This window comes from Oxyura jamaicensis, chromosome 1 (assembly GCF_011077185.1).
Source record: "Oxyura jamaicensis isolate SHBP4307 breed ruddy duck chromosome 1, BPBGC_Ojam_1.0, whole genome shotgun sequence".
NCBI classification, from domain to species: domain Eukaryota; kingdom Metazoa; phylum Chordata; class Aves; order Anseriformes; family Anatidae; genus Oxyura; species Oxyura jamaicensis.
The window spans coordinates 143,525,804-143,540,560 of record NC_048893.1 but is presented as its reverse complement, the minus strand read 5'-3'; the positions used below and the strand labels follow the sequence as shown (position 1 = coordinate 143,540,560).

The 14,757-nt window shown below is 38.4% G+C and overlaps 1 protein-coding gene across 3 annotated transcripts in view; it reads right to left on the bottom strand.

Annotated features, from left to right (window-relative positions):
- The window catches only part of COL4A2 (collagen type IV alpha 2 chain), a 137,399-nt gene that overhangs the window by 39,580 nt on the left and 83,062 nt on the right, over positions 1-14,757 (bottom strand). For all 3 annotated transcript variants that reach the window (XM_035317971.1, XM_035317980.1, XM_035317987.1), the window contains 10 exons: positions 9,691-9,825; positions 9,564-9,608; positions 7,345-7,461; positions 6,579-6,650; positions 4,993-5,028; positions 4,832-4,894; positions 2,963-2,998; positions 2,255-2,296; positions 1,629-1,703; positions 411-455 (listed from right to left, as the gene is read on the bottom strand). In XM_035317971.1, the coding sequence (XP_035173862.1) occupies positions 411-455; positions 1,629-1,703; positions 2,255-2,296; positions 2,963-2,998; positions 4,832-4,894; positions 4,993-5,028; positions 6,579-6,650; positions 7,345-7,461; positions 9,564-9,608; positions 9,691-9,825 (666 nt within the window). The remainder of the gene's footprint in view (positions 1-410; positions 456-1,628; positions 1,704-2,254; positions 2,297-2,962; positions 2,999-4,831; positions 4,895-4,992; positions 5,029-6,578; positions 6,651-7,344; positions 7,462-9,563; positions 9,609-9,690; positions 9,826-14,757) is intronic.

Here is a 14,757-nt window from a genome sequence, read left to right as displayed (position 1 = left end):
CTAAATCATACAGCAACACATGGGATTACTCTCAGTCAACAGACCTATGAGGCCAAAAGTTTGTATGTGCTGGGCAGCAGACTGAGAAAGATTGAGAACATTTCCTTACATACATATTTAATGGGATTTAATGTAATTTTTAACATAGCAGACCATCAGCAGTAAAGAGATTTATTAATAGTTATAGCTAAAATTAAAATAAAAGTGTGAGGGAAAATCTTATTTCGGTAAACCAGCAAGAAGAGAACAACAGATTGTGCTGTGGAGTTCTTACACATCACATTTAGATTTCCTAAAGCATCAGAACTGGTGCCCCTGTTTGTTTTGCTCCGTATTATACCATTTCAGTGAAGAATTCATCAGTATTAACTCTGATATTATTTGTCTTTGTTGTTCTCCACTTGACTTACTGGTTGTCCAGGTTCCCCTTTTTGCCCTCGTTCTCCTCTTTCACCCTAAAAATGAAGAAAAAGTGTTCAGATATGTTAGGCATTCCCATTTACATATTATTAACTATTTTACATCACAAAGTTACAAATCTTTTTCAAGAGGAATCCCACCACTCTTATATTCTTTATTTGTACATTTATCATATGAAATGCATGTTTTCATTTTTTTTTAAAGTTGCTTAAAAAAAAATAAATATATATTTCATAGTTTTTCTGAAAATGTTTCTAGGAATATGAACACTGTAGGATATTTCCAGGCTTGTTCATAAGATGCTTGGGTGATGAGTGCCTGGTTAATGCCTATAAATAAATCCACTTTCTCCAAGTTTTACCTATTGCTTATCTGTGAATTGTCTCATCGGATGTAAGAGTTCCTCTTAGGATGACACAAATTGCAGCCTACTCACGGTATTGTCTATATCTCTAAACTGACTACTAAGACTGTCCAGACAAGTAGCTCACATCTCCCCTTAGTCATGGAAATTCCATCTTTGCACCAAAGACATGTTTACATCTTTCAGTATCACACCAGTTTGCTTATATTTCTAGAGCCACGTGAACTTTGTAGCTTCAAATTCAGAACTGAGAACTACTGGTATGGACATTAATGCTCAACAGAACATACCTATATGAGGTATGAATTTCTCTGCTCCCAGTAAGAAGCAACAGATGAGAATAAACTGTATCTTGCTATAGAGGATTTCTCCAATACCTATGGACAAGCCTTAACTATAAGTACACAAACATCTGCACCATAGAGATATGTTACGTAAGCATACACGACAATTCTGATTGCTTCCCTAAAATGTGCTTCTTACAGGAGGATGATTTCATTCATTATTATGGAAAATGAGATAGTGAATGATTTCTCAGCTGGTATTTCTGGTTGTAGAAGACGTCAGTGATGACCAGTAGCTGCATACTAGGGTTTATTTAAACAAACTTGCAAGTTTGCTATGATACCTCCAGTCTTACTTTTTGAGAAGTGCTTTCTCAATAGCCAACATAATAACAAAAAATACTTTATGATTTGAGCTGCAGAAAAGCAGCAGATTTGTCTTTTGACAAACTAACATCTTCTACGTACTATATGTAAAAGCACATTTGTACAATAGTTTAGTTTTGATAGTAGAGAGCTCTTAATTCCTCTCACATTTTGGGAAAATATTCTGTAGTTACCTTGTGTTTGTCAGAGGGGACACCCAGCAGTTCTCCTGTAGGAAGCCCGGGTGGACCTGGTGGACCTGGGGGTCCCTGCAGCAAAAACGTAAGGGTATGTTTACTAACAGTTACAATACCTTGTCAAGTTGTTGATCAGCATGGGTTGATGAATGGAGTGAATGATGAGTAGAAAAAGAGGGATGCAGATTTTCCCCTGCTAAGAATACAGTTCTAAACCTCTAAATAAATTGATAGCAATAAACAAGTTTAATTTGTGCTGGGATAATCATAAAGCAATACGTGCTCTTACCCTGTATGCTTCCAGAATAACTGTAAAGGCTATTGCTTTATATAAAGTAGTCTGGCTCTGTAAATATCAGAAGCGTCACCTCTGATTTGTGTTGGTGTAAATGAAGGCACAGTTAGACCAAGACTAGTGTAAAAGTTAGATGTAAAAGTTAGTTCAGTTATGACATTTGTTATGGAGATTATCAAATATAGCTTTCAAAGCTATATTTGTTTGCTTTTCTATTATAATTACGTAATATAATTGCCAACTAAGAGTGTATTTAAAATAGGTTCTTTTATAAATAGCAAACATCATCTTGCCCCGTAGTGATACTAATTCATCAGTTTTTCTTTACCTGTTCACCTTTTTCTCCATAGTAGCCAAGGCCCCTGTTGCCCTGCAAAAGCAATAGGTCAAGATTTACTAAAAGTACAACCTGGTTTCTCAAATGCAAAATTCAAATTTAAACACGCTGAAGGGCCTTTTCAGACTTAGAACTCTGTAGGATGCCACTGAAGAAGAGTAACAAGTAAAAATCTACTTTTACCTCAAAGTATTTTTAGAGATTTAGAAGTATTTTTATAGATGTAAACATCAGAAAGATGGCTCTAATTGAAATCTCATGTTACCAGTGCTTCTTATAACAGACTTTGAGTTGTTCACTAAGTAATGCTGTGAAAAGATCAAGCACTTCTTTTGCAAGTTTTTTAATGGAACCAAATGTTAAATAAAAATACCTAGGTGGGTCAGAACAATTAACTTATATTTTTTTCCACTGAGATACAATTGAATATTGTGCAGACTGCAAGGATTCTCTGTTCATGGGAAGCTACTGTGACTACAGTAACAAATTAAATCTGGCTCTAGAACTGGTTTAATCATTTCAGGGCAGCCGATCCCAGTGTAAGATTAACTTCTTGTGGTATGCAGCCAACACAGAAGGTCTTGTGCTACACAGCCTTTGGAGCTGCCTGTGGTTCTTTATTTTACTGCCTCTAAGTGGGTCTTGGATAAACCTTAGTGACACAAAATCAACATGAACAGCTTTGAAACAAAGACTTACTTGTGATCCTTGTGGTCCTGGGGGCCCTGGTGGTCCCTAGGGAAACACAATACGCGAGAGCAAGTTACTTGTCACTTTGTAATCAATGCATGCAGGTCAGTTACTCTATGTCAGAAATAAAAGCATATATTTGGAAAATAGTGTCATCCTTAATGCTCAAGGTACTATCGTTGATACATTAACTGTGTTTACCGCTCTGAAAAATACTCTCCCAAGTCATATATTAATCTTTCCTAACAGAATAGAAGTCTCCCAGCTTACACATAATGAAATTCTGTTTTTACTTCAAGTAATAGGAACTGGTGCTTTTGGATCCTGACTTAGTAACATTTTAAGTTCATATCTAAAGTTAAGCACATCTTTAATCACTTCACTGGACTTGCGTCTTGGTACTGCATTGGTGTCTAAAGGGTGTTAAACTACCATGTGTGTATATCAGATTATCAATTTGGTATTTTACAGAATGAAAAAGGAGGATGGTGAGAAATGAAACTAGAACAGACATAAATGCTTGTCTTACAATAAAGTCTCACAAGAAGAGCAGTAAGGAAAGCTATTAATTGGACAGAAAGCCTACATTGCTTCAGGCAGCTAGGGTAGTAAATAGGCTCCAAAGGGTTCTAAGCATTAAAAACTGTCAGATGTAGGAGAGGTGGTGTGAATAAGAAGCATGAGCTTTTCAGAGAAGGAGATGGTGAATAAGAGGAATAATAAAAGTGAGACAGCTGCTGATGGAACTGTCCACCTGCTGAGCCCCAAAGGGGGTACAACTTGGGTTATGCAACATCAACCCAAACTTACATAAAAAAGATCATAATGGTCAGGCAAAACCTAAACTTGTTATATATCTCTCCTTTGCTTCGTGTAAATACACAGTAGACTGGTTCTGACAAAACAATGTCTAAATCAGTTTTGTTTAGTCAAGGAGTCTGTGAGCTGTTGCCTAATCTACTGGGCAGATGCACTGTGCAGGCATGCTGTCATCCGGAGGAGCCACATTTGCCTTCATGTGGGATTTAGGACTCAAGGATATCCCTGGGTATCCTTGAAAAAAAGTTATGGAGGTCTTTTGTAAGAAGCCCTGAATTTGACTTTTTTTTCCCCAAAAAATTAGTGATGTAGAGCAGGTCTGAAGTAAATGTTGACAAATAAAAAGACAAAAAAAGTAAAAAAGTGCTATAAAGTTTCTTACAGGAAAATAAAGCAAGCCTAAATAAAACAAAGTATACTGAATTTGAACATCTGCTTTTCACCCATAAAACCATTAACCATGGTAAACAAGAAATGTAGAAAATGATTTCTGTAGAGAACACAATATTTCCAAAGAAATAGTCAGCACCAGTTGTCAACTCCAGTGCTGTAAATGTTGACTTTTGAAAAAAAAAAAAAAGAAAAGAAAAAAAAAGTTAAAAAATAAAATGGTCTTCTAAAAGCTAATAAAGAAAGTTATCTCTTCAATCTCCTGTAGAAAGTATGGATGACTGATAACCACATCCTTTATGAGCAGAAAAGATGACATATTTAGATTCTGATATCTCAGTGTAGGGGGCTTTAGATCCCTAAATGGACTGCAATCAATAATCTTTACAAAGAAAATTCTTTCAAGGAGGTTAGAGAAATACAATATAAATCAAGAGCTACAGGTAATACAGAGTGAAAGAAAGTATACTTCTTTGTGCAATACTCATCACTGTAGAATCAGTGTCTTAGTACTTTTTTCAAGGTTTTCTATCCAAGGACACCTACTTGCTATTTCTAAATTTGTTTTTCCTCTTCATTTGCTACGCTACAGTTTAACATAATTAATCTTGCTGAGATGATTCTTTCATTAGGTTAATTTCCTACAGAAAATATTTTAAGCATACTTACTGGTCTTCCTCGCTCTCCTCTTGGACCTACAGGTCCTTGAACACCCAGTATACCTGTAGGTCCCTTTAAATTGAAAAAAGAAAATCCCAAAACATCAATTCATGTTGTTTTGATATCAGTTACTGTTGACACTTTATCACATTTGCCATACTACTACTTACTGGTAAACCACTGAATCCTGGATCCCCAGGTTCTCCCTAAAGAAAACAGAGAAGTAAACAATGCAGTAAATACTATACACAAAATTAAATAAAATATTTTCTTCTTAATTTTTCTTATTCCAAAAGCTATTTAAAAATCATAGCATATATTCCATACAAATCCTTATGTACAGATATATTCAGTGATTATTTTGAGATAATCTAATGTGTTTTATCATAGATTGATTTTATACTTTATATAATATAGTTACATACAATATACTTGGAAGGTACAAAGATGGCTAGTGAAGTTAGGGATCCAAACTGCAAGGCTGAGACGGACAACTGGCCATGTTTAATTCCTTTTTGAAAGACCCATCTAGTCAGTAGCTTAATTAGGGATACAATCTTAGCTGAAACGTTCATTTTTCATGAGTTGCATGGGAATTACCAAATCATTTTGATTCTCTTCTGAGTCACTGAGAAGCTCTTGGAACATACTGTTTTCAGTGACCACATATTTTAACTGCAGTACATGTTGAAATGTTTTTGGAAATTGGATTCAAAAATGTTCTAGTGCAAAGACCTTTCAAGCCCATAAATAATACAGTATTCAGTCCAGACACCTTCAATCATCTTAACTTTTTTTTTTTTTTTTTTTTTTTTTAATATATCTAGATAATTTGAGTTTAGTTAATAGAATAATTTGTGGAACCAAGTACTTTTTGAAATGAATACAGGTGCCAGTATCTATTCTTGACTATAAATACTTGAGTAGTTCTCTAATTACTACTAATGAGTGAACAGAACTTAAAGTTTCTGAAAGGAAAAGATTCCATTAAAAAAGTCAAAAGAAAAATATATTTTGGCACTCATCACTGGCATAAAATTTATTTAAATGAATTAGCAGATCCCAGTGCTGAGTAAAGCTCTGACGTAGCTTTGTACTTAAATTTGTCACAGTTTATACTCAGCGTATGTAACAGTGTATGTAACCACTTATCATTATCTGGTATTTTCAAATTATACAAAACCATACATATGAGAAAAAGACTCAAGTGATCACAAAACAAGTTTTTAGGATTAGAGTAAGGGCACCCAGAAGAATACTTGGGGGTTACTAAATAACTATATAATACATTAAAGCATATATTATCACAAATCAACCAAACTCCTACATGGAAGTTATACTGAAATGATCATTATATTAACCGGAATCATTCAGTGGAGAAAACTGTGAGAAATTAATTATTTTACCAGGAACGATATACAGGTAGTCATCGGATAAAGAGGATAATACTTGAACTACAACATTTGCACTTGTATTTAAAAGTGCAATGTTACAAACCTTTTAAAATTGACAGGTTTATGTCCTTGTCCAGTACCTCTGCAATCCACCTGCAGACTGGAAGTCCTTGCAAGTAAGTGAGTGGACATTTCCTCCCTCAATACCAAAGACAGCAGAAGCCGCCTGGCAAAACCTACACAGAATTCTCTAGGAATGTATCTGCCAGAACGTAAGGGGAACTCACTCACCATCACCTGCTTTTAAAACAGTACTGAGCGTTGACTGAAAATTCAGCAGCTCACGGGAGTGACACACGTACCCGGTATCGGCTGGCAATGTCCGGTGGTAGTATATATGGCTCCCCCTTCTGGCCCTTTGGTCCTTGGACTCCCTGGATGTGACCAAAAAAAGGAAAAAAGTAAGCTTTCATATCATCTGTGAATGCATAAACAATTAAGAGTAATGCAAAGTATCTGTAAGGTTTTTCAAGAGCATATATTTACCACTTTTTAAAGGCAGTGACTATGTCTAACTCTGGAAAGTCGTGGTTTACAAACAAAGTATAAACCCTTGTGGTACCTAAAGGAATGGATTTAAAATACAGGGGGAAGAACTCCCTGTTACTTAGGAGTGATATTATGGGATGGCACCTGCCAGTTAGAGCTGCAGCTGTAGCTACTCAGGGCTGACACATGGGCTGGTAAATCAAGGAGCTCCAGAGCTCATTGTAGAATGATCCTATGTATCTGCGCTATGGAAAGCCAGTATGTTTGGCATGAGTAGAGAAGGAAAAGGTTACTTTCATCAGGAATTGTGAGTCTGATATTCTTTTACTGCTTCTTGATAAAGTTGTACAGGATTGCTTGAAGCAATCTCACTTCAGGACCTACATGATAGGTGTAGCAGACCTTCTAGCCCTAAGTGTTATGAAGCTCATCTGGGTAGGTCCACAGGGATGCTGCTCTGGGCCTAAAGGGATCTCTATGAAGAGATGTCCCATCAGTTTCCAACACACACTTGCATGAAATGCAAGTACTTCAGTAATGATCTTCACTTCAGGTAATCATTTGCTGTCACCTACTTACAATGGTACCAGGCAAACCAGAGAATCCTGGAGTTCCTGAGTCGCCAGGGTCACCTACTGTCCCATTACAGCCATCATGACCTGGTTTCCCCCTTGATCCTGGCTGCCCTGGATGACCCTGTTGAGGAAAAAAAAAGTGTTTATCTATCCATCTGTTTCTAGTTTTCCTTTTCCTGTAGTCACACAGTATTTAGACATTCTCACATTAAGCCCAAGGCTTGGATCCATGGGAAACTATGATTTTCAAAGAAAGAAACAGACAGTGCCTTTTTTTAATATAGCTGCAGCTTGAACCAGATGCCCCAGACAGTATGAAAAAAATGAGTAGTGAAGGACCTTTCAGAAAGGGTAAGAAAGCTATGTTCAATGCAGTCTCTGTTAACCAGAGAACTAAGCCAGATGAGACTGCTGTGCAGGGAGCCACCAAGAACTGAGATTGTTAAGAATTTCAGTGCTTCACACTGGAGGAGTGGGAAGAAAGGTTCATTACTGGCTTTGAACAGCTTCCAAGCTAGTAAAAAGTCAGTGATGCCTTTGGAGCTAGGTTCGGTGTCATGATGAAGCTGTAAGTACAGAGATGGGCTCAAACCAAAGGTGCTGGGGGTACTAAAGAAGTTCCACATTGAACCTCTGAGATGCCTCAGGAAAGCAGGAAAAAGTTACTCCTGCCTTAAAATGAGTTTCCGTTGCAGTGCCTATGTTCACCTCAATTGCACTTATGACTGCTTTGCACTGGGATTGATGAGAAGCTAATCTGCCCTTGAGCAGCTTTCTTCCAGGGGGCTCAGTCAGAAAAAAAACCAACACAGAAACCAACATGAACAGAATACCTTTATTCCTTCTTCACTACCTAGAGCAAGGGCTTTCTTTTTGCTTCTGCTCACTTTCTTAGAAGAAAAAGAGATCGGTCCATGCCCTCACCTAGCTCCATCAAATACTCATATTCCTCACTCCAGAACAGACCCAGGTTTGCCACCCTCCTCTCTTGGCCTTTAGCCCCACATCCCAGCACTTTGCTGTTACAGTTCATATATCTGACTGTTTGCCTTCTCTTCTTGCCATGGTCAGTGTTGTGCTTTGGCCTAAGAAAACTGGTTGGAGAAAATAATCAAGTGAGAAGGGTGGAGGGCTTGGGGATGCATGCAGGTTCAAATAGTATCTGAAGGCAGTTATCCCCCACAATGCAATTGCAGAGGTTGTAAAGACAGGGCTAAAAAAGAAAACTTTCTCAGGTAGCAGAAGCGGTCCACCTATAGTAACATGGAGCTTCAGAGGAGAGTGATTTACTTGCAGGAAGACAGAGCACTGAGAAACAACTCAATGATGCGGTAGGGCGAATGAGATCCTTGGCTAAAGAAGGTTTCTTCTTCATTTAAGAGTGATAAGGAGAGAGAAGAGGAAGAGTGTGTGAGAGAAAGCCCTGAAACTTGATACAGAGCTCTTCAGGAAACAAAAAGGGTGAAAGCAGAGTGGATGTGGATGTGTGGGTTGCAGAGTGAGGCCCCGGTGTCAGGGAGCACTACAAAGGAAACCCAAGCCTGGGAACTCTGTCCAGGGATTCCAGTGACTCAGATTTCTTTGTTATTTTATGACACAAGATGTAAAGGAGTGTAAGCTGGGAAAATACTGTGCTGTGAACTTTACCCGGTTTTTCTCTTTGAATGTTTCAGTTTCATGGACCTGGACAATTTGTTCAAAGTTTTTGAGATAAATAGTTTTTTTTTAAGACCATCTCATGCAAGCTGTATGAGATATAAACCAAATAACAATGGTTAGTATTCTTACATTTATTGGTCTTTCTATGTACTTTATTATTTTATGAAATAATTAAGGCATGACCCACTGGTGTCCTTTGCTCACTAGCCTAGGAGATGTGGAGAAATTATCTCACAGCTCTTTCCTACAAAAGAACATATTTAGCTGGGTTACCTCCAGGGACACAAGAAATTTCCTTCCGTTTTTGTCCCTTTTTACAAGGGATTTCTCCAAAGGACAAAGCAAACAGACCTTAATTATCAGAGAGAATGAGCAGGAGCACAGATTCTATTCTTTTGCTGTGCATCTGCAGTTCCACTTACTTTAGCAAATGCCCTTAGCTTACGTGTACGTGGCCGATGCAGAATTCAGCCCAGAGACTTTAATTAAAGTACAAAGGCATTAAACCAGACTGCAATATTTGCAGTTGGTAGTTTCTTAAACATGAGGTAACCGGATACTTACAGGAACGCCATCTGCCCCTGGGAATCCAGTGACTCCTCTTAGCCCCTAGAGTGAAACAGCACAATTAAAATGATATTCTGTCTAGTATTTTGCTCATTAGCTAAAACACCTGATGTTCAAAAGTTACCGTTTCTCCTTTGGGTCCAGTTATTCCTGGATGTCCTCTTTCACCTTTGTGACCTTTGGGACCTTGCACTCCTGGGATCCCCATCAATCCTGGTGGTCCAGGGAACCCCTGTGATCCAAGGAGTCCTGGCTGGCCCTGATAAAAGTAATAAAAAAGCATTTATTTAGGAACAGTTATGATGTGTGAAGCTGGGCTAGTTATCACTCCTGCAGTGTAGTCAATCTCTTCATGAGAAAATAAACAGAATCCCTTTTCATTCCAGTAGAGCAGACTCTTTAATGAACGTCATCTGGAAACACCATACATAAACTCCAGCAAAGTGACTACATTGTGCATGACAAAATTAATACATGGAAATGAACTCTCAGATCAATATTCACTACTCGAACGTTCACTGCTACTCTATGAAAAAAGTGTTTTGTCTGGAATAGTGAGAATGACTTCTCAAGAGAAGGAGGCTGATACTGAATGGCGTGAATTTCTGCTTTTTTGGAATGATATTTATATTTAACAGTGGAGCCTGAAAATGATTAGACAACACACACCATTAGGGTACGGCATCCACATAGGTTGAAATGTTGCATGTGGGTTTCCCAGTCATTAACAGTTCCTTCCAGAGCTGGTTTGGTAGAACAGACCTAATGACACTCTTCAGACCACTTCAAACGTTGTTTAAAAATAATCTCTGTTGACTGCCAACACCACAAGGTTCATCACAGGGAAAAAAAAAATCATTTTGAAATGACACAATGGTGGTTTAAATAATGGGGCTGTGACAGTATGTCTGAGATCCGTGAACAAAAGTATTTGAAAACCATTCCAAATGCAGTGTCACCAAGGCACATATGGTTTGTATGCTCTGTGGTACTCACTGCACTAATGACAGTAATAGTAAATCGACAGTCTTTTCTGGAGAAAAATGCTTAAATGGCACAAAGCACCATTTAAAAAGACATTCTAATGAAGCAGATTCTAATGAAAGTACTTTTAAAATGCAATTAGATTTTCACAGGCCATTCTGCACCAGCATCAATATCTTACAAAGCAAAAATTATAGCAAAACATGAACAAATAAATATGTATTTTTACAAAATGATAAAAAAAATCAGGATAAAATATATAGTGTAACAGCATAAAAATAGTGTAAAATATATCCTATCCCATCTTCCTACAACAGCTTATTTCCTTTTTCACTCTCACCCATGCCTGGAAAGAAAGAATTAAAAAATGAATGTAATCCCTCTCCAAGAAATGCAGTCGTTCAAATTCATTTAATGTAATTGAGATTGTAATTGAGAAGTGAAAGAAGGCAGTGTGGGAACTTGACGAAGTGAACATGAAGATATCCTAATCCTAACATCTTTGTATTCAGAAAGCAGTTGTCAAGCTACCAAACAATGCTTAACTGATTTTAGGCAAACTTTTATTCTCCTATTAAAGGATAGGCCCACTTGTGACACAGTTTCAAAATGTATTTGTCAATCATGTGGAAAACCACAGAATCACAGAATGGTTTGGGTTGGAAGGGACCTTAAAGACCACCCAGTTCCACCCCCCTGCCATGGGCCGGGACACCTCCCACCAGACCAGGTTGCCCAAAGCCCCATCCAGCCTGGCCTTGAACACCTCCAGGGATGGGGCATCCACAGCTTCTCTGGGAAACTTGTTCCAGTGCCTCACCGCCATCTGAGGGAAGAATTTATTCCTAATGTCTAATCTACACCTACCCTCTTTAGTTTAAAACCATTCCCCTTGTCCTAACACTACACTCCCCGATAAGAAGTCCCTCCCCAGCTTTCCTGTAGGCCCACTTTAGGTACTGGAATGATGCTTTAAGGTCTCCCTGGAGACTTCTCTTCTCCAGGCTGAATAACCCCAATTCCTTCAGCCCATCTTCATAGGATATACTCCAGCCCTTTGATCATCTCTGTGGCCTTCCTCTAATACAAGCATGTCCTTCTTGTGCTAGGGGCCCCAGAGCTGAACGCAGGGCTCTGTTGCACAAGAGCAAAGCAGAGGGGGAGAATCACCTTCCTCAACCTGCTGGCCACTTCTTCTTTTCATGCAGTCCAGGATGTGGTTGGCTTTCTGGGCTGCAAGCACCCATTGCCAGCTCATGCTGAGCTTCTCATTAACCAAGACCCCCAAATCCTTCTCTTCACGGCTGCTATCAATACATTCTCTGCCCAGTCTTATTAGTGCTTATCTATCTGTAGTCAAATTTTATATAAGCTTAAAAAATATCATTTTCCATAGTGTTTTTGTGGAAAAATGCTGTCACAATAGTTTCAGTAGTTTTTTATGTTTTAAACCCCATTTTATAATATCAGACAAGTCCATACTGAGAAACTGAGGTAATCAAAGTACAAAACTCAGTGCATTTTTTTTTTTTTTTTTCTGGGAAAAAGACTAGGAATGAACCAGTATGAAGAATGAATTGCATGTGCTTTCTCAGGGACAAGCCACCAGTATAGATACCTGATGGTGCAGATCTTTTGCTATACCATTATGATTAATTTGACAGAACTGCTGGGTTAGGTGCATTACCAAAGGACACCATGGATTAGTGTTTGAGCTGACACCACAGAAGATGATCTCTCTTGAACTTATAACCAAGCCCGACCTCATACAGCTTCCCTTCTTGTAATGCAAGCCTACTCTTGGGGTTTATTACCGTTTAGAAGGCCAACATATTTCCATTTTTCAATTCAACAAATTGAGAAGAAATAAAGCTAATATGATTCACACTATATATGATTCCTGTTGGCCGGAGGCACACACGTCTGAGCAAGTGGCAGCTAATTTCCCTACACCAGTCACAGCTGGCTACTACAGATGCAGCTTTCTCCACACAAGCAGTTTTCAGTCTTTTAAAATCAGTGAGTTTCTAAGTAATCCTATGGAGGTGCAGACCCTTGTCTAGCCATGTTCACAACAGCCGTACTTTTCTTAGTTACCTGCCTCAAATGGAAAGCTGCTGATTAGAAGCACTAGAATAATGATTTAAATGGGAACTAACAAGTTCATTAGTGTGAGCTCCAGGGTCAGGAAAAAGAAGCCTTTTCGGATGCCGCTTCTTTTGACTTACCTGTCTTTAACTATAAAGGGATTGAGTGAGTACAAATGAGCATATACCATGAAACAAACTTTTTGGGAAATAACAGATATTTCATCCATTCTGAAAGATGCACAGTAGGCTCTTGTATAAGATTTATCTAGTTAAAAAATTCCACCATACTGCAAAATTTTAAAATCTAATTAAATACTTAAGCTAGTTTATCCTTCCCCACACGTACAAATCTGGAAAGGAACCTTTAAAAAGGATGAAAAGTATCTCACCCATCTGCGAAGAACATATAAAAATTATTCAAATTCAGTTTTAGGGATTTGAGTTGGCTCTAGTTTCAATTTAATCTTGAGAGGTTCTGGAAAGAAACATTTCAGTTCTTTCCACAAAGAAAGTAAACCATGGATTCTGCATACTGAAAAGGTCACTTTATTATTACATTGAAGTAAATGAAAGCCAAGGGAGGTCAAACCAATTCCAGAAGCCACTCACACACCTGAAACATATAAAATGTCTTTTTAGTTCATATCTCCTTACATTTTTGGGACAGTAGACTGCAGACAGAATGAATGTAAACTTTCAGTTGTAACTTTTGACAAAATGCTGGTTATGGTTGTAATTATTGAATCTGTGCATAGCTTTCTGCAGGGAGCTGTAATACTCCGAAGCTGGCATGGCATGGGACACAGTTATGACTCTAATTCACATACAAAATACCACCCCTACTATTTGGGGTTGCAGTCCCATCTTTTTGTCTGGTAGGGAGGAAGAATTAAACAAGGAATGGAAAATGAGGAAGAGAGCAGGGCAGTGCCGGTGTCCCTTCCCCATGCTTTCCTGGTTAATATTAAATCACTTGTTTGTTGAGACACTTGGGTGGACTATTTAATATTATTTGTAATAAAGACAAGGTAACCAATCCTTCTGGTTCATCAAGAGTCTAGAGTCAGAGCTGGAGATGTAGTTAATATTATGACAGTTTGTGTAGTTCTTAAGCCAGTTAGCATCTTGGCTTGTTAACTGGATTAGCTTTATTAACCTTTGTTAACTCAGACATCTAAGCTTTTACTCTTACTTTCTTTATGTTAAATCTTTTGTTGAACAAGTATGTCCCCTTTTCATTAGCAAATGACCTAAGAACATGTGCTCTTTTGCAAAGGTCATTAAGGAGATTTAAGCAAAGACAATCAATTTGAAAGGTTCAGTCAAATAAAGCATGACTCGATTATTAGAGTCCTGAATACCCCTGTGTGAAATATGTCATGCATGCTACTACTCTGGTTGTGCTCCTGGAGGTTCAGAAATCCTAGAAAATTCTCCATAGCTGTGAAATTGTGTCTGGGTTAAATTTCTAGGTTAAAAAAAAAAAAAAAAAAAAAAAAGAAAGGAAAAAAACAAAAGAGGTAAGCCTATGGGAATATGCTGTACCTGGCTGTTGTATTTTAGATAACTCACAAAGCACTTTCTCTGGTGCTCCCTTTTCTTACCTGACAAAGCATTGCAGAAATGTGTTCTGGCCCAAATGTTTCTCCAGAAGAAGGCTTCACATTTTGCTGGGGGGCACTGGAAGTCTGCCAGCATGGCACAATTGCCCCTTACTGCCACTAGATTTACAGGCTGGAGCTACAAGGCTTAAGGGAACATGCATGGCATACATGCATGGCATACTATGGCAAAGCAGCTCAGAGGGAGCATGTGAAAAGAAAAGGAAAAAGTGGGTGGGTGGAATATCTTGAAGACCAACAAGGAGTTTTACATTTCTTTTTGTTCTTGTACAGGACTTCCTTTACTGTTCGGACACATTACAAAGCTACCAATGTCAGGATGCACTCCTAAATAGGCAGTCCCCGCTCTGCTCTTCCTGTGACTCCAGCTGACTGGGAGAGGTCTCGCACAGTCCCCGTGGCCAGCACAGCCATGTGCAAAAGCTATTTACAGGGAGGAGCAGAGGTCAGAAATTTAGGAAGCCTGGAGGAAATCTTCCCAGAAAATATTTGCAA